The 24,873-nt window shown below is 71.4% G+C and overlaps 5 protein-coding genes across 5 annotated transcripts; 3 read left to right on the top strand and 2 right to left on the bottom strand.

The window, feature by feature from the left end:
• Nucleotides 1–1,673: 1,673 nt before the first annotated feature.
• On the bottom strand, nucleotides 1,674–11,927 carry AURANDRAFT_72545 (hypothetical protein; the record flags this gene model as incomplete). The annotated part of the gene is made up of 6 exons (XM_009042661.1): nucleotides 1,674–1,881; nucleotides 2,269–3,165; nucleotides 3,509–4,301; nucleotides 4,398–4,467; nucleotides 4,501–7,504; nucleotides 7,604–11,927. 6 exons carry the CDS (start codon nucleotides 11,875–11,877, stop codon nucleotides 1,674–1,676), a joined length of 9,246 nt encoding a protein of 3,081 aa, XP_009040909.1.
• A 1,336-nt stretch (nucleotides 11,928–13,263) lies between these two features.
• Nucleotides 13,264–14,595, top strand: ACP3 (hypothetical protein; the record flags this gene model as incomplete). Its single annotated transcript, XM_009042697.1, has 1 exon — nucleotides 13,264–14,595. One exon carries the CDS (start codon nucleotides 13,264–13,266, stop codon nucleotides 14,593–14,595), a length of 1,332 nt encoding a protein of 443 aa, XP_009040945.1.
• Nucleotides 14,596–15,802: 1,207 nt separating this feature from the next.
• Nucleotides 15,803–19,888, top strand: AURANDRAFT_67251 (hypothetical protein; the record flags this gene model as incomplete). Its single annotated transcript, XM_009042698.1, has 1 exon — nucleotides 15,803–19,888. One exon carries the CDS (start codon nucleotides 15,803–15,805, stop codon nucleotides 19,886–19,888), a length of 4,086 nt encoding a protein of 1,361 aa, XP_009040946.1.
• Nucleotides 19,889–20,307: 419 nt separating this feature from the next.
• On the top strand, nucleotides 20,308–20,721 carry AURANDRAFT_32656 (hypothetical protein; the record flags this gene model as incomplete). The annotated part of the gene is made up of 1 exon (XM_009042699.1): nucleotides 20,308–20,721. The coding sequence occupies one exon, from the start codon at nucleotides 20,308–20,310 to the stop codon at nucleotides 20,719–20,721; it is 414 nt and encodes a 137-aa protein (XP_009040947.1).
• Nucleotides 20,722–23,702: 2,981 nt separating this feature from the next.
• On the bottom strand, nucleotides 23,703–24,200 carry AURANDRAFT_6163 (hypothetical protein; the record flags this gene model as incomplete). The annotated part of the gene is made up of 1 exon (XM_009042660.1): nucleotides 23,703–24,200. A coding segment is annotated over one exon (498 nt), but the record flags the coding sequence as incomplete, so codon positions are not given.
• Nucleotides 24,201–24,873: the final 673 nt, after the last annotated feature.

Below are 24,873 nucleotides of genomic sequence, written 5' to 3'. Positions count from 1 at the left end.
TTGGGCTTCGCGCGGACCTCGGCCTTGTTGGGCTCGTCGAAGAGGTCGAACCACGCGTGGAGCGCGTGGTACTCGTCGCGCTTCATGAGGCTCGCCATCTGCAGGTCGGCCTCGACCTGGAACGCGTAGCGGTCCGCGTCCCTGAGCCGCGCGTTCTTCGGCCGGCGGCCGAAGTAGCGCTGCATGTGGGGCCAGAGCGTCGGGAAGAGGGGCCGCGCGGACGGGCGGAAGAAGAGGTGCTCGACGTAGCGCTTCTCCGCCTCCTTGAGGGGTTTGTGGCTCGGCGACCCGCCCTTGGCCTTGCCGCGCGCGTACGCGAGCGCGTCCGCGAGCATGGCCCGGTCCACGCCGCCCAGGAAATCGCCGAGCGCGTCGGCCGCGGAGACGTTGTGGCCGCTGACGAGCTCCTCGTAGTGGACGACGAGGAACTGGGACGGGTCGAGGCCCCGGAGGTGCGTGTCCAGCAGCCCCAAGTTGAGCCACAAATTGAACGCGGTGCTCTTGAAGGTGCCCTCGGAGTGGTGGCGCCGGAAGTGGGACGACACGCAGGTCGCCAGCGGCTCGCGCACGGTCACGACGACCTGGGGCGCGTAGCCCGCGCCGCGCGCGCCCGCGACGTAGCGCGGCAGGTCCGCCGACGTGTGCTGGAGGTCGTCCCCGCCCCCCGGCGACCCGCAGGGGTAGCTGCAGCCGGGCACGTAAAGCGAGCTCCGCCAGGGCGCCATGTTGCCCCGGGCCGCGAGCTTCGCGCGCTCCAGGAGGCACGACGCGCCGTCGAAGTCCGCGCTCGACCGGCAGCCCGCTTCCGCAAAGTTGCACCGCGCGTGCGCCTTCGCCGTCGACAGCGACAGCCAGCACCTACGGATCGACGATTGGAATACTATCCGCGCGACGCAAGACGCACAGCTGGAGGTCGTTGTAGGCCTCGTTGGCGAAGTTGGGCAGCAGCTCCGTCGGCTCCGAGAGGTACCTCAGCCGGTGGCCGACGAAGTCGAAGAAGTGGTGGCCCGTGCCCTCGATGCCTGCGGCGCGGCGTCGAGGCGGGTGTGCAGGGAGACCACGTACCGGCGACGAGCCAGAAGGGGATGCGCGTGCGCTGGTCGCGGCGGCCGGCGAGGTTCGCGAGGTCCGAGGCGATGTAGCCGTCGCGCGCCAGCGACGGATTCATCTCCGGCGGCCGGTAGACGGCCGCGGGCGGCTTGCGCTTCTTCTTCGACTTCTTCCTTGCCGCCGTTGCGACGAGCAGGCACCAGGCTGCGAGTAGAGGGCGCATCGTCGCATCGGGGGCAGCGTGGTTGGACTAGTTATTGAAGGGATCTTGAAGGCGTGTTAGCGCGGGTCCGCCTCGAGCGCAGCGCGCGCCGCGCGGCTCGCGTCGTCGTCGCGCCGCGCGCGCCGTCGTTGTTGGACCTGCGGACCGCATCCCTGTGCGCGCGCCAAGCCGCGCAGAGCGCGCGTCTGCGAGCCGCGCCGCGATGTACCCTCCGGAAATTCTTGATGCCATCAGAGCTGGCGACATAGAGGTCGTGCGACGCTGGTTGGAGGAGGCTCCGCGGGACCTTAGCGAACTTGTAGAAGGCAGAAGTGCCACAGGGTATACGCCGCTCATTAGTTTCGCGTTTTTTTCCATATGTTATGGACACTATGGTGGCGACCGTAGCGACCTGCTCCAGCTACTGATTGCCCACGGGGCCGATGTTCGCGGAACCGACTTCCATGGTTTCGGGGCCCTCCACCGTTGTGAGTATCCCGGCGAGGCGGCGATACTCCTCAAACACGGCGCAGACATCGACAAGCTCAGTAGAGTGAGAATCACGCCGCTCATGCTGGCCGCAAGAAACGATCATTTTGAAGTGACTCGTCTCCTTTTGCGCAGCGGAGCTAGCATGTTCATGGTGGACGCTCATGGAAATGATGCCGCGTCCCATTGCTTAAATGGCTTGGAGTTCGAAGACAATCCGTCTCGAGAATTGATCCGCGCCGTGAAACGCGCCGGCGGCTGGAAGCCGTACGTTCGCGCGCCGCGAATCGAACTCGTGCGCCTCCGATCGCTCTGTGCTCGCGGTCGCGCGACGCCTCCTCGATCTGATCCCGTCCTCCAGCGCCTCTTCAGCGCGCCGAGCTCATCGAAGAAGGCCACGCGAGCCTCGAAACGCGCGAACCGCCGCCCGCTCCCGAACGAGGTCCTCTGGCACATCCTCGGCTACTGGCGCTCGAGCCGGGAGGTAGGGGCGTGAGGTCCTAAAAGCATCCCTAAAAAGAAGCTACGCCCCGTCCAGATGCACGACCGTCGCGTTGGGGAAGCGCCGCTCGATGCCGTCCATGTGGGCGATGCCGACGACGCCGACGACGGAGCCGTGCGCCTTCGCCGCGGCCTGGAGCTCGTCGGCCATGTGGGCGTCGCGCGCGTGCAGCAGCGCGTTGGCCACGTCCGGCGCGTGGCGGTCGAGGACGGCGCCGAGCCGCCGCGCGGACTCGCGGTTCAGCACGCCGCCGACGGCGCCCTCGAGGCCGCCGTCGGCGAGCGCGCCGGCGCCGATGGACGCGACGACGCGCGCGACGTCCGCGTCCGTGCTCAGCTTCATGGCGAGCGCCGCCGCGTCCGCGGGCGACGCGACGAGCTTTTGCGCGGCCGCGCGGACGCGCCGCTCCGTCGTCGCGCCGTCGACGTCGCCGTGGACGATGCGCGCGTCGACGCGCTCGCCGGCCTCGAGCGCCGCGAGCATGTCGCCGCCCTGCTCGCCGAGCACGCCCGCGACGCGGTTGAAGACGCCGAGCGCGAGCTCCGCGGCGCGCCGGTCGAGCCCGAAGCGCTCGAGCATCATCCGCAGCGTCGCGGAGTCGCCGCCGCCGCCTCGCCCGCCGCCGCGGCGCAGCGACGCCGCGCGGCCGCGGCACAGCTCGACCATGACGGCTTTAGGCTGGACCTTGTCGATGATGTCGACGACTTCTTCCCTGGATTTTTTACCGATGTGCGCGGTTCCGACGAGGTAGATGTCGCCGTCGACGTCGCGGATGTAGGCCGTGGGAAAGTGTCGTCGCTGATGCTGCGTCGCGGCGCGCGCGCGCACGAGGCACCGGCGCAGCAGCATTAGAAGCCGGATGTAGGCGCGGGAACGAGGTCGAGGTCCGCTTCGTGCAACTCGGCCTCCTGTGGTTCCAGGCCTTGCGACGGTGGCGGCGACGGCGGCTCGACCGCGTCACTCCTCAACTCCGCGAACGCGCTTGCCTACTCAAGTAGGAGGCCATCACCCTCTTCCAAAAAGTTCATGCAAACGAGTTGAACCTGGCTAAGGCGGGGTTTGCTCCGGCGACGGCGTCCGATGGCCGACGCGCCCCCGTCTAAACTGCGCGTTTTTGGCTAGCGGCCAGGGACGCCCGGTGGCTATACATGACAAAAACAAGCGCTCGAATTGCGACGAATGGCTAGCCGTTTCGCTGGCTTGAGTACCAAACACGTACGCGTGGGCCGGGAACGGAGACCTCCGAGGCCAAGCTTCCGACGCACGGCAGCCCGTTCTGGCGGTCGGAGTGGCCTTCCATGACCCCTGGACGTAAGCCTGACCGTCGGTGCCCCCATCGGAGGTGGTTCTGGCGTCGACCAAATTCCACCGCGCGGGCCTCGTCTCCGAGTCCGCGGGGCTGCCGCGGCGTACAAGTCCGTAGCCGCGGTGCGCGCCACCATCGATGGCGTTGGATACGCCCCTTGGTTTTGGGCGCGACGTGGGTGTGACGGCTGGGGAACGCCGTTTTCGTGGAGTAAGATGTACCACCCCGCCGCGCACGCAGGGGTGCCGGCGGCGCCGCTGGCGGAGCAAACCCCGCCTTCCTGGCTCGCCCAATCACAGAGGCTGCCAATTGGAGGCTGCCCGCAGTTTTTTCTGGCATACCTCGTCGGTGGCAGCCAACGCGGCGACTGCGCGGGCCTCGGCGACCGCCGGACGCGCGCGGCGGCGGCGCCAACCGGCTCGGATGGCGGAGAAGACCTTCGACATCGCCATCACGTCGCGGCTGCCCTGCGAGGGCTGCTGCGAGACGATCAAAAACGTGCTCGCCAAGGTGCACTACATCAAGCACGTCGAGGTGGACAAGAACGCGCAGAGCGCCAAGGTGACGGCGCTCACGGGGTCCTGCATCTGCGAGCCCGACGGCGCGGGCAACATGCCCAAGTGCCTCTGCACCGAGAAGGGCATCATCTCGGCGGTGCAGTCCGCGGGCTTCGACAGCGTCATCAGCCCCTGCACGGGGCCCGACGGCGTCGCGCGCCAGCCCTGCGTCGCTTCCCAGTACTTCAAGTGCACCTGCGGGCCCAACTGCCAGTGCGGCGACGACTGCCAGTGCGCGGGCTGCCCCGGGCTCGCGGCCGTGCCGGACCCGGGCGACAACCTGCTCCTCACCTTCTCCGTCGCGACGGCGCTCATCGCCATCGGCTACATCTGGGCCAAGTGGAAGTACGCCGAGGACGGCCTCTTCGCCTAAGGGAGCTTACGGCGGTGGGACCGCCTCGTCGTCGTCGTCGGAGTCGTCGAGGCCGTCGAAGATCGCCGCGAAGTGCGCGTCCGTCGACGACCGGTCGCGCGCCTCGGGCGCCGGCGGCGGGTCGAAGAAGCGCGCGGTCCCCCGGTCCGCCTCCTTGCGCTCCTCGCCCGGCGGCGGCTTCTTCGGCGACAGCGCCGGGTCGTTGAGCTTGTCCGAGATCTGCCCCCAGGTCGGCGGCCGCCCCGGCCGCCACGCGTCGCGATAGAGCGCGTCGAAGTGGGCCGCGACGGCGGCGTTGTGCCGCGGGTCGTCGAGCGGGCTCGCCGGCGGCGGCGGCGGCGGCGGCGCGTCGCCGTCGTCCGACGCGTCGTCGGCGTCGTCGTCCGACGCGTCGTCGCCGCCGAGCGCGGACGCGGCCCGCAGGAGCGACTTGAAGTTCGCCACCGTGTGGGGCTCGGCCTGGAGGAGGTAGTCGTCGAGGAGCGGCCCGACGTCCCGGCCCGGCGCGCGGTGGCCCAGCACGGACTCGAGGATCGCGCCGTCGAGGCGGCCGTCGTCGTTCTTCAGATCCTCGAAGACGCGCGCCGCGGCGTCGCGCGGCTCGCGCTTCGCGAGCGCCTCGGAGAAGACCGGCGGCGGCGGCGCGCCGCCGCGGAGCGCGTAGGACGGCGTCTCCGGCGCCAGGAGGCGCAGCGGCGCCTCGACGTCGTCGTCGTCGACGTCGTCGCCGCCGTCGTCGCTGTCCGAGTCCATCTCGTCGGGCGTCTGGTCGATGAGCTTCGACACGAGGAACCGCTGCCGCTTCAGCTGGATCTCCACGTCCTCCGGCTGGTCCGGCACGACGATCATGAGCCCGACCATGAGCGTGAACACGATGTACTGGACGAGGAAGAAGCCGAAGGACCGCTGGTTCGGCCGGAGCCCCCCCTCGACGGCGAAGGGCTCCCAGCGGACCGTGTAGAAGATGCACGCCGCGTTCGTCGTCACGGCGCAGGCCGTGATGAGCTGGAAGACGAGCAGCCAGGAGCCGACGGACCAGGCCACGGCGGGCCACTCGCGCCGCTTGTAGAACAGGAACTTCTTCAAATCGTTCGTGCCCTCGTAGTGGTTCGCGAACCACGCGAGCGCCGTGAGGCACGGCAGCGCCGTGATGAAGAGCGTGATGAACGAGAAGCGGATGGCGAGGACCGTCATGTCGCCGATGTTGTCGTCGATGTCGTCGGACGCGCTCAGGTCGAAGTCGACCTCCGCGGCCGACGCCGCGGCCGTCGTCTTGCCGCGGTCGCGCGCGTCGCGGTACCGCGCGCGGACCCAGGGCAGGGCCATCTCGCTCGCGTAGTTCGACGCCATCTTGCTGACGAAGATGACGCCCAGGTTGAGCTCCAGCGCGCTGTAGCACGTGCCCTTGCCGACGACGACCTCGCGGCTGCCGCCGCGCGGGCAGCCCTCGACGAGCCGCTGGAAGAACGCGTTGTAGAGCAGCGGGATGTTGTAGTTGAAGAAGAAGAAGGACACGAGCTTCAGCACGAGGTTGTTCATGTACTCGACGTCCGTGCGGTGGTTCTCCCACGCGTTGAGCTTCGTGGCGATCGTCACGAAGCCGTAGTTCATGACCTCGATCTGCGCCGTGTTGAGCACGGACGCGCCCGCGGCGACGTAGAGGCCGCGGTTCGGGCGGAAGATCGTCTGCACGGACACGCGGACCCAGATGACGGAGCTCGCCGCGGCGACGACGAGCACGACGAGCAGGAACACGGTCACGAACGACGCGACGCCCTTGCGGTTCCGCTTCGACTTCGGGTAGTGGATCTCCGGCGTGCCGTCGACGAGCGACGGCCGCGTCGCGCCGCGGAAGGCCGGCCGGTTCGGCACGGCCTCGTCGAGGCCCAGCGTGCCCCAGGACAGCGCCATGCGGCACTCCTTGCGCTTCCAGAACTCGAGCATCAGCACGGCCCAGCAGCACTGGAAGAAGGTTAAGACGGGCAGGATGCGCGAGTGCTTCCGCGCGCGGTCCGCGATCGTGTTCTCCCAGTACATGGCCGCCGTCGTCGCGACGCCCGCGGCCGCGCTGAAGCCGCACCAGAGCGCGAGGTGGTTCACGAACGCGAAGTAGAGCGCGAGGCGCTCGCCGAAGTAGCTGCGCACGAGGTCGAGGCGCGGCGCGTGCATGGACCAGCGGCTCGCGAGCTCGCGCCGCGCGCGGTCGTGGAGCGGGTACGCGGCGAGGAAGTCGCCGCCCTCGACCTGCGCCTTCACCGAGAGCCCGCAGCCGCCCTGGCGGTGGGGCATCTCCAAGATGGCGAAGAGGAGCTTGAGCCGCAGGAGCGACCACTCGAAGAGGTGCGCGCAGCCCCGCGGCGCGTCGTAGAGCGCCTGGAGGCCCTCGTCCGTGTCGTACTTGCCGTGGATCAAGACGTAGGGCCCGCGGCCGTGCGTGAGCTTGGGGTCGTGGTGCAGCGTCCGGGGCTTGATGCCCTCGGCGCCGCGCGTGATGCGCCGCTCCACGGCGGCGGGGCAGAGCGGCACGATCCAGTCCAGCTGGTCCGCCGCGTGCGCGAGGCGGTGCACCGGCGCGCGGAGGAGCACGAAGAGCACCTTCCGGCCCCGCGACGCGCGCTCGAGCCTCGTCTCGACGCCGCCGCCGTGGAGCTTCTTGACGATCTCGCGCGCCTTGGCGCTGAGCCGGCCGCCGTCCGCGTCGTCGTCGTGGCGCAGCGCGAGCACCGCGTCGTAGCCGTAGCCGTAGCGGCTGTGGAACGCGTCGTCGGAGAGCCTCGCGCGCCGCGGGTCGTGGTGCAGGAGCTTGCAGAACTGGTCCAGGGGCATGCGGGGCACCTGCACGGAGCCGCGGAAGGGCCGGTGGCGCTTCGCGGCGCCCAGGCGCGTCGCGCGCGTCGTCTCCCGGTCGACCATGAAGGTGATGGTCGACTCCCAGTCGAGGTCGTCGTCGTGCGCCGGCGCCTCCTCGTCGTCGACCTCGTAGCGCGCCGCCATGGCGCCGTCGCGCGACGAGGCGGCCCGCCGACTGTCACGCGGGGAGGCAGCCGCCGGCTAGGATGTGTCCATCGTTGGTCCGAGCGACAAGTTGACGTCAAGAAGTTGGCCTTTACGGGGGGCAGCTCACGCGTCCTCCGTCGGCTCCGGCGCGAGCGTCAGCCCCCACTGGACGAGGAGGCCGTCGCCGGCGCCCGTGGAGAGGAGGAGCTGGGGCGTGGTCTTGACCGCGAGGGCCGCGGCGACCGCGTGCGCGACGGGCGCGTGCCCGCCGTCGGGCCGCTTGAGCGTGACGCGGACGCCGCTCGGCGCCGGGCGCACGGCCGGCGGCGGCTCGACCTTGGCCTTCTTCGGCGCGTCGTCGTCGTCCTCGTCCTCCTCGTCCTCGGCCGGCGGCTCCACCGCGCCCTGGAGCGCGTCGAGCGACTCCGCCGGCGCCGCGGCCTTGGCGGCCCAGTCGACGGCCGCGACGTCGTCGGGCGCGGCGACCTTGCACTCCTTGACGACGTACTCCTTGGGCGCCGCCTTCTTCTTCTTCGGCGCCTCCGCCTCGTCGTCGCCCTCGCCGGCGTCGTCCGCCGCGGGCTCGTCGTCCGCGCCCGGCGCCGCAAAGTAAGAAACGCCGCTCGGCGTCGCGGCCCGGAGGAAGGCGCCGTCGGCGGAGAAGTCGACGGCGAGCAGGGGCTCGGGCCCCGGCGGCGACGCGGCGACCTTGCGCCACGCGCCGTCCTTGAACGCGTAGACGTCGACGGCGCCCGCCTCCGTCGCGACCGCGAGCGACGGCCCCTCGGGCGCCCAGGCGACCGCGGCCACGGGCGCGCCGGCGCCGGGCTCGCAGATGACCGTGGCCAGCTCGAAGGGCTTGCGCTTCGCGAGGACGACGGCGCCCGCGGCCGTGCCGAAGGCCAGGGTCCGCGCGGTCGGCGAGTAGTCGACGGCCGTCGCCGCGGAGGACCCGTAGGACAGCTCGCCGGCGACTTTGTGCTTTTCCGTGTCCCAGAGCTTGACGAGGCCCTCGAAGACGCCGCCGGCCGTCGCCGCCTCGGCCTTGCCCCGCGGGTGCGTCGCGACCGCGTGCCCCGCGGGGCCCGGCCCCGTCGCGTAGCGCGCGCCGTCGCCGATCGCGCCGCCCGCCTCCAACGGCAGGGCGAACTCGCGCGCCGTGCCGTCGGCCGACGCGACGAGGAGCGCCGCGGCGCCCGCGGCGAAGTCGAGGGACGTCACCGCGAAGGGCTCGGCGCAGCCGTCGAGCGACGCGACGCACCGGAGCGCCACGGACGGCTTCGGCGCATCCAACAGGTCCACGGGCGGCGCCTCGCGCACCTCGGGCACGTACGTGGGCTCGAAGAGCTTCGTGGACGCGTCCTCGGCCTCGTCGTCGGGGGCCGGCGCGGGGCCGATCGCGTCCGCCTGCGTGCCGTTGATCCAGTTGCCGCGGTCGGGCGGCGCGGCCGGGTCCGGCGCGTCGTCGACGGGCGGGTCCAGGGGCTCGGCCACGGCGACGGCCCAGACGCGCGCGTCGCCGTCGGCGCCGCCCGTCGCGAGCACGTTCTTCGACGACGCGAGCGCGAGGACGGCCTGCCCCGCGTGGCAGAGCTGGGACTTGGAGAGCGTGCGGCCGCACCAGACGTGGAGCGACCCGTCGGCGCCGCCCGTCGCGAAGGACTCGCGGCCCGGGAGGCCCGAACCGCCGTCGAGCGTCGCGACGGCGAGCTGCGGCGCGAGCTTCTCGTCCGAGAGCAAGGGCGCGGCCGCGTAGCCGTCGCCGACGTAGGCCTCGCGCCAGAGGAAGCCGCCGTGCTCGCCGAGCACCACGAAGGCCGACGGCGAGACCCAGGCCGCGGCGTAGGCCGCGCCGTGGGCGGCCGCGCCGGCGAAGGTCTTCGTCAGTTTGGACGCGCCGTCGACGTCGAAGACCGCGACGGACCCGTTTCCGACGACGAGGAGCGCGCCGGCGCCGCCGGGCGCGAAGGCGACGAGACTCGCGGGCTTCGACGCGCCGAAGACGTCGTCGGCCCGGGCTAGGACCTCCAGGGACCCGCCGCGCCAGAGGGCCACGGCGCCCGTCGAATCGCCCGACGCGCAGATCCCGCCCGCGGCGGCGACGCAGAGCACCTCGGCGCCGTGGGCGTAGGAGACGCGCTGGTCGACGACGTCCTTGGACGCCTTCACGACGGCGAGCTCCGACTCGAGGGCGCCCGCCTCCCTGTACTCGTCCTCCTCCTCCTGCGTCAGGGGCCGGAAGACGTCCTCGGTCGGCACGACGACGTCCTCGTCGTCGTCGTCCTCATCGTCGTCGCGGGCCGCGCCGGGGGGCGCCGGCTCCCAGTCCTCCGCCGCCGGCTCGAGCTCGAGCTTCTCGACGACGCCCGTCTCCTCGACGCGCGTCTTCGTCGCGACGACGGCCAAGGACCCGGCGGCGTACGCGACCGCGCCGGCGCCGACGTAGACGCAGGAGCCCCGCGCGCCGCGGCAGGACACGCCGTAGACCCAGGCCAGGGACGCGCGGACGCGGCTCGGCGGCTTCTTGGGCTCCGGCTCCGGCGGCGGGTCCTCGCCCTCGGCGGGCTCGGGCCTCTCCGGCCCCGGCTCGGCGACGTCCGGCGGCGGGATGTCCAGGGGCCGCGCCGCCCCGAGGCGGCGGATGATGGCGGCGATGCGATGCTCCGGCACGGCGCCGGCGCCGGGCGCCTCGCGCACGGACACGCTCAGCAGCTCGTCGAGGCGGTCGCCGTCGTCGCTCTCCGAGAGCACGGCCAGATGCCGCTTCGTGAAGGCCGCGAGCGCGGGCACCTTCGGGCGGTCCATGGACCCGGCGACGTAGTTGGACGCCACGCCGTCGTGGAGCCGCGCCCACGTGCCGCCCGTCTCCTCGTCCATCGCCAGCTCCCAGACGTCGCTGTGCGCGCGCCGGAGCCGCCCGTCGAAGCCCCCGAAGGCCAGCACCTTGCGCTCGTTGCCCAGGACGGCGCAGACCACGCCCGACCGGCGGCTCGGCGGCGCCAGGGACGCGTCGGCCACCGCGCAGGGCATCGCGGACGCCGTCGCGACGTAGGGGTCCACGGACGACGCGCCCGCCGCCACCTCGACGGTGTGGACGACCGCCGCCGCCGCCGCGGCGTCCTTGGGCTTCGTCAGTCCGCCGAAGAGGAGCACCTTGGCCGTGCCCGCCCGGGCGAGCGTCGCGCCGAGCCGCGGCGCGGGCGCGGGCGAGGAGTCCGGTCCGAAGACGACGGCCGACCACGTCGCGATGGTCTTCAACGAAAACGCGAGCACCCAGAGGTCGCCCAGCAGCGCCGCGGCGCCGGCGTCCGCCGCGCCGCCGTAGACGACGACGAGCCCCGGCCCGTCGTTGGACATGCCGCGGGCCTCGCACGCGACGGCGTCGCGGCGCCGCGACGGCGGCCGGCCGGACGCCTTGGGCCGCTTCCACTCGAAGAAGCCGTCGCCCCGGGCGAGGAGCCAGGCGTCGTTGAAGCGCGCGCCGTTGCCGCCGAGCCCGCCGAAGACGAAGAGGCAGGCGCCGCCGTGGACCGCGCAGGCCGCGTGGTGCGCGCGCGCGTCCGGCGCCGCGGCGCCGCGCGCGCGCGTGCGGTCGCAGAGCACGGCCCCGGGGAACTCGGAGACGACGTGGACGTCGGACGTGCAGGCGTTGGCGTCCTGCTCGTCGACGCCGCCGTACATGACGTAGCAGCCGTCGAGGACCGTGAAGGAGGAGCCCTCGCGGCGCCGCGGCGGCCGGTACTTGCGCGGCGCCGCGTAGCGCGCGAGCACGTCGACGGCGCCGGCCGCGGGCGCCGTCGCCGTCGCGCGGGCGACGACGACGTCCGACGCCGCGGCGCTCAGCGCCAAAATCCAGGCGGCGAACTCGGGCGCGGCCTTGAGGGCGCCCTCGAGGGCCCTGCGGTCGCCGAGGCCCTTGGGCGCGGCCTTCAACGCCAGGAGCGTGAGCGCGTAGTCCGTCTCCTCGGCCGACGGCGGCGCGACGACGCCCTTGGTCCAGCAGGCGACGCCGACGATGACGTGCTGCAGCGTCAGGCCCGCCGTCTCGTCGAGGCGGCACGCGTCCGCGAGGAGCGCGAGGACGTCGTCGAGCTCCGCCGCGGCGGTCAAAGCCGCGGGGCCGAGGAGCCGCGCCATGTCGACCTCGGTCGCGTCGTTCGGCGCGCCCTTGATCCCGCCCTTGAGCAAGGCGAAGGCCGCGTCCGCCGCCGCCGCGCCGACGACGGGCCGCACGACGGCGCGGAACTCGTCGAGCTCGACGCTGTAGCCCTGGGCGTACTCCCCAAAGGCCGTGCGCAGCGCCCGGAGCTGGGACGCGCGCAGCCCGACGAAGGGCAGCGCCGCCTCCTCGAAGGCCACGCCCTTGGGCGGGTTGATGCCCTTGGTCGCGCCGGCGCCCATGGTGCCCGGGAGTGAGAGCAGGCGCGGCGCTAGAGATGGGGCCTCAGCGTATCTGCTCCTTGACGGCAACGCTAGGAAGGGCCGTCCCTAACCCCGGCCCCGACCTCAATTCCGGCCCCCCTGGGAGAGCGGCGTGAGGAGCTGATTGCGGGCTCTGCGCGCGCGATGCTGCGACCGCGCGCTGCCTACCTTCCAATGGCTTTTAGCCATGTCCACGCGTTACTTCTGGCGCATCGATTCCGACCGGAAACACCGTCGCGCGCTCGCGTGAGGACGCACCAGAGCATCTCTACGGCACGCGCTGCGACGTCGCAGCCGTACTTCGTCGTCGGACGGCTGCGCGCGTGCGACTCGAGCGTTCGGAGCTCATCTCTATTGCGCGGGCGGCGATTCCGAGCCATCCTGCTGTTCGAGGACCGGCGCACGCCGATGGACTGCTGGTCGGAGACGAAAAGCGCGAGAGGCGCCAATTCGTTGGCGAGAGGCTAGGACGCCTGCGACGGGCGTGTCGTCGTGTCCGTGTGTTTCGAACCAAGTCTATCGACCAGACGCGGCGCCCGGTGACTCGGAGGGCGCTCACAGCGGCTCGAATCGACCTACTTCGTGGAGCAGCGCGACTTCATCCACATGATTTCGAACACCTGCTTGATCCACGCCGAAAACGCCAACGCCGACGGTCCCATCACACCTGCGTGGTCGCACGAGTACTACCTCGGATCGTGGGCGCCAAACGTTTGAAAAGAATGCCACCACGGGCGACCAACGCGTGTGCCTCGTCGAGCCCCTACTTGTGCCCCCGCAGTCGCCGGTAAAGCGCGTACCGTGGCACTCTAGAGGTGCCTCCGGGGCCGCTCCCCACCCGTCTCGGCCCGCACGGGGGAGCGGGGTCGCACCGGGCACCGGAACAGGCCGCCTGCGCCCGGGGTCACCGCGCGGCCGGCGGTGCTGAGATTGCGGCCACCGCACCACACGAAACCCAGCAAAATGGCCCATCGCAGCCGCGACCAGCGTCGCCTGTGGTCTGTCGGCGGCCTTTTGCACCCGCCTCGCCCCCCTGGGGTGCTGGGAGAACATGGATCGCGCCCATGGGGCCGCTCGCTGCGCTAAGCGCGCGCTACAAGGGGGGGCCGGAATTAGGGACACCCCCCCAAAATCGCTGTTTTTGCGACACTAGCGCGTCGTCACGCCCCTCACGGTTCGCGAAGCCGGCCCGTGGGCTCAACCGCAGCACCACCGAGCGGAAGTACACAAAGTTTCAGCCACGGCGGAGGCGACCTTGCAGCCCGTCGAGGTACCCCCGGTAGGGGCCGGAATAAGGGCCGGCCCTTCCTAGCCTGGGGCCGCCCTGCGCATGCGCCACGGCTTAGTGCTGCAGCTCGACAAGCAATGCTGCTCGTGCGCGGCAACATGCTCGTGCGCGCGGCGGCCTGCGCCGGCGCGGGCCTGCTCGGCGGCACGCGGCGCTGCTCGGCGCTGAGCGCGAGCCCGAGCGCGGCGCCGGAGGGCTACGAGCTGCTGCACGTGAGCTGCTACTTCCGCCACGGCGCGCGCACGCCGCTCTTCGGCCTCGACACGCCCGTCGTCCAGGGCCACGCCTGGGACGGCTGCGCCGCGAGCGCGCGCCTCTCCGCGGGCATCGACGCGGGCGTCGACGACGTCGTCCGGCTGCGCGGCCGCGGCACGACCGCGGCGCCGCCGCCGTCCATGGTCGACGCGAAGCAGCGCGAGACCGTGCTGCCCGGCGGCGGCCGCGCCGGCGAGCTCACGGCCGTGGGGCTGGCGCAGGCGGAGGGCCTGGGGCGGCGCCTGCGGAGCCGCTACGCGGCGCGCCTCGGCGCCGACGACCCGGCCTTCTGGGCCGACCGCGTCGAAGCGCGGACGACGCACGTCGCGCGCTGCGCCCTGACGCTCCGCGGCGTCCTGGTCGGCCTCGGCGCGTCCGGGCCCGTCGACGCGGACGCCGCGCACGCGTCCGAGGAGACGCTCACTCCGAACCTCCGGCGCTGCGACCGCCTCAACGCGTTCTGGCAGGAGCTCCGCGCCCAGCGCCGCGCGGCGCCGCCGCCGGACAAGGGGCCCGTGGTGGACTCGTTGCTGAAAAAGGTCCCCGCGGACTCGGGCTTCGACTTCCCCGTGCTGAACGTGCCGCTGAAGGACGCGTTGATCGCGCTCGCGTCCGAGGGCGGCGCGCTGCCCTGGGGCCTCGACGTCGACGAGCTCCAGGCGCTCGACGACCTCGCCGCCGCCGAGGTCGCGACGCTCCTCGGCGTCGGCGTCGACGACGCGGACCAGGCCGCGGTGCTCCGGCTGGGCGCGGGGCCGCTCGTCGCCGAGCTCCGGGCCGCGCTCGCGGCCGCGGCCGCGGCGGAGACGCCGACGCTCCGCCTCATGTCGGGCCACGACACGACCGTCAAGCCGCTCCTCGTCGCCCTCGACATGTACGACCACAAGTGGCCGCCCTTCTGCGCCTGCGTCGCGCTCGAGGTCTACAAGACGCCGCACGGGCGCGCGGTCCGCGTGCTCTACGACGGCGCGACGGCCGGCGCGTGCTACGGCGCGCCGACGGACTTTTACGTCGCGCTCGACTTCGAGGATCTGGATGCGTTCCTCGCGAAGCTCTCCGCGGTGGCGCTCGAGGGCGCCGCGTGGTCGCGCGCGTGCGCGGCGGGCGCCGGCGCGGTCGTCGGCGACGCGGCCGCGGGGGGGAGTTCGTTTTAAGACTAGGCTAAGTTTAGGTCTGCGAGCCTCTTCTTGATAATGTCAATGAAGTCGGACTCGGAGGTTCCGGCAAGGGCCCGGGTCGCGTCGATTTCAGCAACCAATTTTCTGGATGTCTCTTCGCCTTTGGCGGCCGCGCGCGCGAACCAAAGTCTGGCTTTATCAACATCACGATGCCCGCCAAAGCCGCTGAGGTAGTGTGCCCCGAGATTCCGTTGAGATGAAGTATGGCCTTGCTCCGCGGCAAGTTTACAGTACACGAAAGATTCTTCGTAGTTTGCTGTGCCCTTTAATTCATTCGCCATGTGGTATTGCGCCTGAACATATCCCTGGTCCGCGGCGATGCGCGACAGCTCAATCGACTTGTCCTTATCAATTCTGACTCCATCCTCGCCCAAATCGTACATGCGTGCAAGAACTCCCGACGCATACGCGAACCCGAGCTCCGAGGCCTCGTGGTAGAATTTCACGGCCTGTTTCACGTTCTTCTCGAGGCCGAGGCCTCCGGTGCGATATATATCAGCCAAATATGAGATGGCTACCGGCTGCGAGTTCATCGCATGACGATGAAGAAGACGTACCATCTCCTTGTGATTTTTTGGATAAGGCGCCCAACACAGCGGACACGCTTTTCGTCTATATTTTGCCGCGCACAACGTGCAGATCTTCCGGGCGCAGCAGAACTGAAGCTCGTCCTGGACCTCGTCAACGTTCGCGTCCCACTTCTGTGAGCAGATCGCGCACCCGGATTGGTCCCGCGTGGACGCCGTGGAGAGCGGCTCCGGCTTCGCGCGCGTGTCGTCCAAACCCGTGAGCGATTTCACCCAATCCGCCGTCGCCACCGCCGCCCGTTGCTCGTCTCGCATCCTTCTGCAGACCATCCAATGGCCTCGTTCCCCTCGATAGGCGAGGCATTTCTTCGAGCAGTACTGGACGGTCTCGCACGGGCAATGAAACGCAGCGTCGTCGCCGCAGATTACGCACGGACCCACAGGGGTTTTCTTGAGCGCCTTCTTCTTCTCAAACTCTCGGACTTTCTCCTTGTCGAACATCGTGCGTGCGTCGGCGGTCTGTGTGCTCGAGCACGGACGAGCGAGCTGTGGCAAGGCGACGCCGATTCAGGTGCGCCCAGCTCTGGGCAGAGCGACACCCCGCGCTCCTGGTACGCCCGACGCGACCCTCAACCACCCCCCGGCCTATGCGGACGATGGCCGGGTACGAGGAGCTCGACCCCCCGGCGCGCCGGCGCCCGGGCGTCGTCCTGGGCCTCGCCGCCCTCCTCGCCCTCGGCACCATCGCCATCGGCACGCGCCCGCGCCCCCCGGCCCTCGCCGAGGCCGACGAGGCCTTCAAAACCGATGTGATCAAAGTTTGGTACGACAACGGCGACGGCATCTCAATGCCTAGGACGACGCTCTTCGCGTTCGTCGCGCCGTTGCTCCCGGAAGGCGCGACGTTCGAGGGAGCGACGTACGACGGCCTCGACGCGCTCGCGGCCGAGCGGCCCTTCGCGCCCGGCGACGTCGTCATTTTTAGCCTGCGCGCGAACCTCGCGGTGAACGCCGTCCCCGGCGGCGGCGACGTCGACCCGGATTGCGCGTACGCGTGGTCCGGCGCCGACCCGCTCCTGTCGGCGCCCGCGGTCATGGCCCTCTTCGAGCAGGACACGCCGCTGACCTTGGTGGAAATCTCCGACTGGGCCTGCAAATCGAATCTCCCGACATCGATCCACAACCCCATCCGCACGAGCTACGGCGACGGCGTCATGGACCGCGCGCGCCTCGCGCCGTTCGGCGTCGAGTACGCCTTGGCGGACTTCCTGGCGGCCCTGCCGACGGCGGAGCCCGTTTTGGAGCGGACCTTCGCCTTTGGCATCAAGGGGCACGTCACGTACCGCAAGCCGTCGCGGAGGGAGTTGCAGAAGGTCTTCAACGAGAGCCTCGACGCGCTGTCCGACGCCGTCCGCGGCCGGCCCTACGTCTTCGCGCTCGAGGACATCCACGAGGACCCCCACTGGACGGACGCGCCGGGCCGCGGCGGCTACGGCGTCGACTACCTCGCCATGCTCGCGCGGGCCGTCTTCCTGCTCTGCCCCTCGGGCGACTCCTACGTGACGGGCTGCGCGACCGAGGCGCTCGAGATGGGGGCCATCCCCATCATGGAGAACCCCGCGGCCTTCAAGGGCTGCGCACATCCCGCGGGCTACTACGAAGCTCTAGGACTGAACCTCACCGTGAAGAACTGGCACGAGCTGCCGGAGCTCCTCGCCTTCCACTTCGACCGCGACGATTACGAGGACCACGTCGTCGAGCTCCACGACGCGGTCACGGACTGGTGGGCGGCGTGGAAGAAGGACGTCGCGGACGACATCGTCGCCTTCCGCCGCGAGGTCCGGGCGAACCCGCCGCCGGAGAACGCGTGCGCGCGCGTGGCGCTCTCCGACGACGAGGTCGCGGCGCAGGACGCGGCCTTCGAGGCCTACTACGCGCGGGACCACTGGTTCGACGACTACCACGACTCGCCCTTCGACGGCGGGAACTGGTGTAGCAAGTACGAGAACGGGCCAAGAGGCTGGTCCCGAGGCGCGCCGTGCTTCGACCCCGCCTGCGCGCCGCCGTCCGCGGCGGCCTTCGCCTGCGGCGGCGCGGCGGCGGCGGCGGACGTCGGCGTCGAAATCCCCGAGGCGACGGACGTCATCCGCGTCTTCACGACAGGATTCGAGGGCTGGGCTGGGATCACGCTCGAATATTTCATCTCGGAGGTTTTGCCCGACGGCGTGGCCTTCGAGTTCGTCGGCTACGACGACCTCGCGATTCTAGTCGAGGACGCGCCGTTCGCGCCCGGCGACGTCGTCGTCTACGATCCGACGCAAAACATCCGCACCCGCGACACGCCCGCGGGCGTCGAGATCAACCCCAGGTGCGTCTACAACTGGGCCGACAGCGATCCGCTCCTCCTCGCGCCGGCGTTCATGTCCCTCCTCGAGCAGCGCGTGCCCCTCACGCTCGTCGAGGGCTTCGAAGACTGGTCCTGCAAGAGCCGGCCGCCCGCGAGCGTCCACAACTACGTGCGCACGTCCTACTCGTCCAACGGCGTCATGGACCACGCGACGCTGCTCCCCTTTGGACCCGAGTACCACCCCTTGGACGACTTCGTGGCCGCGAGGAATACGTCGCGCCGCGTGCTCGACCGGCCGCTCGCGTTCGGGCTCCAGAACACGCTCGAGTACCGGAAGCCGTCGCGCGCGGAGCTCGACCGCCTCTACGGCGCGTCGCGGGGCGCGCTCGTGGATGCCGTCCGCGGCCGGCCCTTCGTGTTCGAGCTCCGCAACCAGTACGACAACGACGACGACGGACGAGACTACGGCGTCGACTACCTCGGCATGCTCGCGCGGGCCGTCTTCCTGCTCTGCCCCTCGGGCGACTCCTACGTGACGGGCTGCGCGACCGAGGCGCTCGAGATGGGGGCCATCCCCATCATGGAGAACCCCGTGGCCTTCAAGGGCTGCGAAGATCCCGCGGGCTACTACGAAGCTCTGGGACTGAACGTCACCGTGAAGAACTGGCACGAGCTGCCGGAGCTCCTCGCCTTCCACTTCGACCGCGACGACTACGAGGACCACATCGTCGAGCTCCACGACGCGGTCATGGACTGGTGGGCGGCGTGGAAGAAGGACGTCGCGGACGACATCGTCGCCTTCCGCCGCGAGGTCCGGGCGAGCCCGCCGCCGGAGAACGCGTGCGCGCGCGTGGCGCTCTCCGACGACGAGGTCGCGGCGCAGGACGCGGCCTTCGAGGCCTACTACGCGCGGGACCACTGGTTCGACGACTACCGCGACTCGCCCTTCGACGGCGGCAGCTGGTGCAGCAAGTACGAGAACGGGCCCGACGGCTGGACCCAAGCGCCGTGCTTCGACGCGGCCTGCGCGCCGGCGTCCGCGTCCGCGTTCGCCTGCGGCGGCGAGGCCGTCGTCGCCGCCATCCCCGCCGAGGCGCCGGCGACGGACGTCATCCGCGTCTACCACGCTCTCGAGTACGAGGCGGCGACGACGGTCCTCACGTTCCTCGGGCCGCTCCTGCCCGCGGGCGTCGCCTTCGAGGGCGTGGCCTACGCCGACCTCGACGCGCTCGTGGCCTCGGCCGTCTTCGAGCCGGGCGACGTCGTCATCTACTCCGTCATGGCCGAGGTCGCGACGGGCGACGCGCCCGGCGGCGCCGTCGACCCCGGCTGCGCCTACACGTTCGCGGGCGTCGACCGGCTGCTCCTGGCGCCCGCGCTCATGTCCCTCTTGGAGCAGCCCGTGCCCCTGACGCTCGTCGAGGCCACGGACTGGGCCTGCAAGGTCCGGCTCCCGGCGAGCGTCCACCACTACGCGCGGTCGTCCTACGGCGACAACGGCGCCATGGACGGCGCGACGCTGCTGCCGTTCGGCATCGAGTACGGGCCCTTGGCGGACTTCCTGGCGGCCCTGCCGACGGCGAAGCCCGTTTTGGAGCGGACCTTCGCCTTTGGCATCAAGGGGCACGTCACGTACCGCAAGCCGTCGCGGAGGGAGTTGCAGAAGGTCTTCAACGAGAGCCTCGACGCTCTGTCCGACGCCGTCCGCGGCCGGCCCTACGTCTTCGCGCTCGTGGACATCCACGCGGACAACGCGTGGCAGAACGCCTTTTTCGCGAACGACGCGAGCGAGGAGGTCGACTACCTGGAGATGCTCGCCGATTCGGTCTTCGCGCTCTGTCCGGCCGGCGACACGTACGTGTCCGGGTGCGTCTCGGAAGCGTTGGAGATGGGGGCCATCCCCATCATGGAGAACCCCGTGGCCTTCAAGGGCTGCGAGGACCCCGCGGGCTTCTACGAGCGGCTGGGCCTGGGCCTGACCGTGAAGAACTGGCACGAGCTGCCGGAGCTGCTCGCGTCCCACTTCGACCGGGACGACTACGAGGACCACGTCGTCGAGCTCCACGGCGCGGTCATGGACTGGTACCGCGGCTGGAAGCAGGGCGCCGCGGATTCCATCGCCGACTTCCGACGCGAGGTCCGGGCGAGCCCGCCGCCGGAGAATGCGTGCGCGCGCGTGCCGCTCTCCGGCGACGCGGCCGCGGCGCAGGACGCGGCCTTCGCGGCCTACTACGCCCAGGACCACTGGTTCGACAACTACCACGACAGCGTCTGGGACCCGGGCGTCTGGTGCTCCAAGTTCCTCAAAGGCCCGCAGACCCATGTTTACATCATGGGCGCGGGCTGCTTCGACAGCGCGTGCGTCCTGGCGTCCGCGGCGGCGTTCGCGTGTTGAGCAGTAAATTTTACCTAGGACACGTGTGGGGAGCGGTGTTTGGCGGGTTAGAAATCGCGGGCGCGGCGGTATTTGGGCATAGCGTAGTTTTCTTCGGAGAGGGATGTGCGACGAGGCGCGCGCATTCCCCCCCCTTCGCGGGGATTTGACTGTCCGAGGCGTTGTCCGAGATCGCGGCACGAGGCGGGCCGTGCAACTGCTCCAGCAGGAGCCGCACGCACGGCGACCTGCGGGACGGCGACCCGCGGGACTAAGCGGGTCCGAGGCAGGACCGAGGCAGGACTGCGACGGGACGGCGGGACGCGCCCGTCGAGCCCACTATTGTAGCCTAGCCTAGCGGCTGGCAAAGCTTCCCTCGAGCCAGACCTTCAAGAGCCGATCTCGTACGCGTCTTTCGCTGCACCAGTACACCTAAAAAAATGGCCCGCATCGCTGCTCTGATCGTCGCCCTCTTCGCGAGCGCCTCCGCGCTCGCCCCCACGCGCCGCAACTTCCTCGGGAAGGTCGCGGGCGCCGTCACGGGCGCGTCCGTCGCCGCGCCGGCCCTCGCCGACACGGACTACGCGGGCCTGCCCTACCTCGGCGGCTCGAGCAAGATCGACATTAACAACGCGAACATCCGCGTCTACGCCAAGCTCCCCGGCATGTACCCGGGCGCCGCCGGCAAGATCGCGTCGAACGGCCCGTACAAGAGCGTCTCGGACGTCTACAACATCAAGGGCCTCAAGGACGCGGAGAAGGCCGCCATCAAGAAGTACGAGAGCCGCTTCATCACCCTCGAGCCGGCGCCCATGTACGTCATCGATCGCATGAACAACGGCCTCTACCGCTAAGCGGTCCCTCCCTCGCGGCGAAACGGGTCCGTCGCCACTTCGTCTAAGCTGGGCGGCGCCCCACTGTCATGCTTCTCTTCGCGCGCGCTGCTGGGGCGGAGCGCGCGCCCGGGGGGCGCAGCGGTTCCGGGGGTCGCACCGGCGGTCCGCGGCCGCGCGGCGAGCCCGCCGCCGGCGAGCGGCCGCCGCCGCGCGGCGAGTCCTGTGGTCCTGCGCTTCAGCTATCGGGCGCGCCGCCCGGGGCGCGTCGCCCGGAGCAGTGGGCGCGCCGCGACGTCGGGCGCGGCGTCTCGCCGACCTTAGTCGAGGGGCGCTAGCGGAGGCAGCATTAGTACTGCATTACCCGCGATCGAGGAACACGACGGCCACGGAGATGTCGTCCGTCGAGCCGAGCGCGGCCGCGCGGTCCGCGAGGCTCCTGGCCACGGCGACGGCGTCGTCGGACGGCCGGAAGAGGCGCCGCGCGTTGACGAAGGACGCGGCGTCGTCGGACGAGAGCGCGTCCCAGAGCCCGTCGCTCGCGAGCACCAGCGCGTCGGCGTCCCCCAGGTCCAGGACGTCGACGTCCGGCGCCGGCGAGATCTTCGCGCGGCGCCAGGCCGACCCGCCGAGCGCGCGGGGCACGGCGACGCGCCAGTTCTCCGCGACGACGCGGCCGCCCTGGGCGCTGCCGCCCCGGTTCTCCAGCGCGCCGCGCTCCCGCGGGTCCGCGAGCGTGTGGTCCGACGTCGCGAAGGCCGCGGCGGGCCGCCCGGCGCGGACCGCGACGCAGCGGCTGTCGCCGCAGTGGAGCAGCGCGAGCGCCTGCGCGTCGACGTCGACGCACGCGGCGACGGCGACGGCGCCGCCGGGCCCGTCCTTGTCGAACTCCTCGGCGCAGCGCAGCCACGCGTAGCGGAGCGCGGCCTCGAGCGACGACGACCGGCCGCCGCGGGAGTCGAGCTTCTCCGCCAGAAGCTCTGGGAAGCGGCGCGCCGCGTGGCGGCTCGCCTCCTGGCCGCCGTGGCCGTCGGCGACGAGGGCGAAGGCGCAGCCGGCGCCCGCCGCGAGGGGCGCCGTCGCCTCGGCGGCGACGTCGCGCGTCGCCCAGTCGCGCGCGTCGAGGCGCGCCGCGTCGCCTCCCGCGGCGAGCGCGACGCAGTCCTCGATGGCCGCGCGCGCGGAGCCGCGCCGCCGGTAGGCGCCCAGGGACACGCCGACGACGCGCCGCGTCTCCGGCAGCAGCGGCGCCGCCCCGGGCCGCCGCTCCCGCGCGTCGACGACCAATTCCAGGAGCCGGCCCTTGGGCGCGGCCGTCAGCGCGGCCATGGCCGCCTCGAAGGTCGCCGCCCGCAGGTCGACGAACCGCACATCGCCACTTCGGTCCACGTACTCGAGGGACACGAGGCGGTCGCCGACGGCGGGCGCCCCGAGCCGCTCCGCCGCGCCGCCGGCGCCGACCTCGGCGACGAAGACGCCCGAGTCGTCCTCCTCGACGACGATGCCCAGGGGCATCTCCAGGGTCAGGCGCTTCTCGTCGCCGAACGCGAAGCCCTGCGTCGCCGGCAGGTCCGGCGGCCGCCGCTTCGCCTCGTCGACGACGCGGTTCGCCGCGGACGACCCGAGCCGGTCCGCGAGCGCGCGCGCCTCCGGCGCCGCGGACGCGCAGGACAGGCGCTTCGACGGGTCCCCGACCATCATGCGCTTCAGCAGCTTCCACAGATCCACGGCGCCGTCGGCCTCGAACGCGCCGATGGCCGCGAGCGGCGACAGCAGCCGCTCCGGTAACGCGGTCTGGGCCATCTTCGACCCGAGCCACGCGTCCAGGTCGTGGTCCGCCGCGGCGAACTCGACGTTGAAGGCGTCGACGTCGTTGTCGCTCCGCAGGTAGGGCGACAGCAGCACGCGGAGCGCGACGTACGCGCAGCCGTAGGCGTCGAAGGTCCGCCACGCGGGCGATTCCGGGTCGCAGAACCGCTCGGGCGGGCAGTAGCGGGGGCTCACGGGGCTCCGCCGCGCCTCGTAGCCCCGCCGGGACGCCACGTCGAAGCCGCTCCCGAAGTCGATGAGGCGCAAGGACCGGTCCCGCGGGCTCACGAGCACGTTGGAGGCTTTCACGTCGCGGTGCGCGACGCCCGCGCCGTTGACGCCCCCCACCGCCTCCGCGAGGAAGGCGAGCACGCGGGACGACACGGCGAGGTTCGCCGCGCCGGACCGCGCGGCCTCCGGGTCCGAGGCGGCGCAGGCCTCGTCGGGGAGCGCGGCGCACTCGTCCTCGTACGCGCACGCGTCGATGCCGAGCGCGGCCGCGAGCGCGTCGACGCCGCAGGACCCGTCGCCGACGTAGGACGCGGCGTCGCGGCCGCCGGGCACGCGCTCGAAGACGAGGTAGTCCGTGGTCTTCGGGTCGAAGAGGCCCCTGCCCGGCGTCGGGCCCGCGGCGACGCCCGCGTAGCCGGCGACGCCTCCGACGCCCGCGAGCTTCTCGTTGAGGAACTTCTCCGTGGCCCAGTACCGCTTCGAGAGGTCGTCCTTCTTCGCGCGCTTGGCGACGAAGCCGTCGGCGTCGTCGCCGGCTTGCGCGGCGACGACGACGCCGTAGGAGCCCTCGCCGATGAGGCGGGTCTCGTCGACGGCGATGTCGGTCGCGCGCAGCGCGCGCGCGGCGCGGCAGGGGGCGCGCAACGGCACGAGCGCTCGCGCGAGCGACAGCAGGATGAGGAGTTTGCAGGCCATTTTGGGCAGATCTCAAGCAGCAGCCATTGCGAGAGCTCCGAGCTTCAATACGACTGCACTCCAGATGCAAGTTACCGCCTGTCGCGCGCAACCCCTTCGATAGCTCGTCCAAGTTACCGCACGGCCGCCTCGAGCGCGTCGCGGAGGCCCGGCGCCGCGTCGCGCCACCAGGCCGGCGGCGCGCAGGCGACATCGAGGTCGAACGCGTCGACGGCGAGCGCGGCACCGTGGAGCATGATGCCCGGGGTCTCGGGCTTCTTCTCCCGGCGCGGGTCGCCGACGAGCGGGAGGCCGAGCGCCGCGCAGTGGAGGCGGACCTGGTGTTTCCTGCCGGTCCTCGCTCTGCAGTCCAGCAGCACGCGGTCGCCGCCGGCCGCGAGCGCGGCGACCTCCGTCGCCGCGGGCTTGCCCTGGACGTCGTCGTCGACCGCTCGCGCGCCGTCCCACGTCGCGGCGCCTCGGCCGACCGCCAGGTAGGTCTTGCGGACGCGGCGCGCGGCGAACTCGCGGACGAGGAGCGCGTGCGCGGCGCGCGTCTTCGCCAGCACCATCGCGCCCGACGCGTCGCGGTCGAGGCGGTGGACGACGCCCAGCGCGTTCGGCCCGCCGAGGTCGCTCAGCGCGACGCCCGCGGCGAGCGCGACGGCGTCGGGCAGCGTCGCGAACCGCTTCGTCGTGCCCGCGGCCATGGACAGCACGCCGTTGGGCTTCGCGACGGCGATGACCCGGTCGTCCTCGTGGAGCACCTCGAGCGCCGCCGCGGCTCTGTCGAGGACGCCGCGCTTCGGTGGCTTCCGATAGGCCGCGCGGGCCTTGGAGAAGGCCGCGCCCCGCGCGAGCACGGCGTCGGCCTCCGCGCGGCCCTCGTCGAGGCACGCCGACGCGACGAGCGCGTAGGTCACGAGGTCCGGCGCCGCGGGGCCGCCCGCCTCCATGGCCTCGAGGCGCGCCACCGCCGCGCGCGCGTCGACGGCGCCGGACAGGAGGGCGTCGTGGAACTCGACGGCGGCCGCGCGCGGCGACGACGACAGCGCGCGGCCGCCGGCGACGAGCGCGCCGACGCAGAGGAGCCGCATGCGTGGAGACGTCAGCGATCTATCGGACCTGCGCGGCGCGCGGCGTCGCGCGTCGACATGCGGTGTTCACGCGTCGACGTCTTCTCTTGGGCGGTCTCAGCTAAGCCATGTATTTTTGATAATCCGCGGCCGAAGGCCTCATGCATGTCTCAAAACGTGTTTCCTCCTCGACCAAAATATCTCTCGCGGCGCGGCGATGACGCTGGAGTGACGCCATCGATGCTAGCGCTGCGGACACGCAGCGGCTCTGTGCAAAGGCTGGCGTGAGGACTGGTTGCCCAGCGTTTTTGGACCCAAGGCCTGGGACCATCGATCGACCTCGAAAATGCAACCTAACATCAACGTCAACTCCGAAGGTTGG

The sequence above is a fragment of the Aureococcus anophagefferens genome (genome assembly GCF_000186865.1).
Source record: "Aureococcus anophagefferens unplaced genomic scaffold AURANscaffold_35, whole genome shotgun sequence".
NCBI classification, from domain to species: Eukaryota; class Pelagophyceae; order Pelagomonadales; family Pelagomonadaceae; genus Aureococcus; species Aureococcus anophagefferens.
Note: the sequence above shows the minus strand (reverse complement) of the source record. Positions and strands in the feature narration are given on the sequence as shown.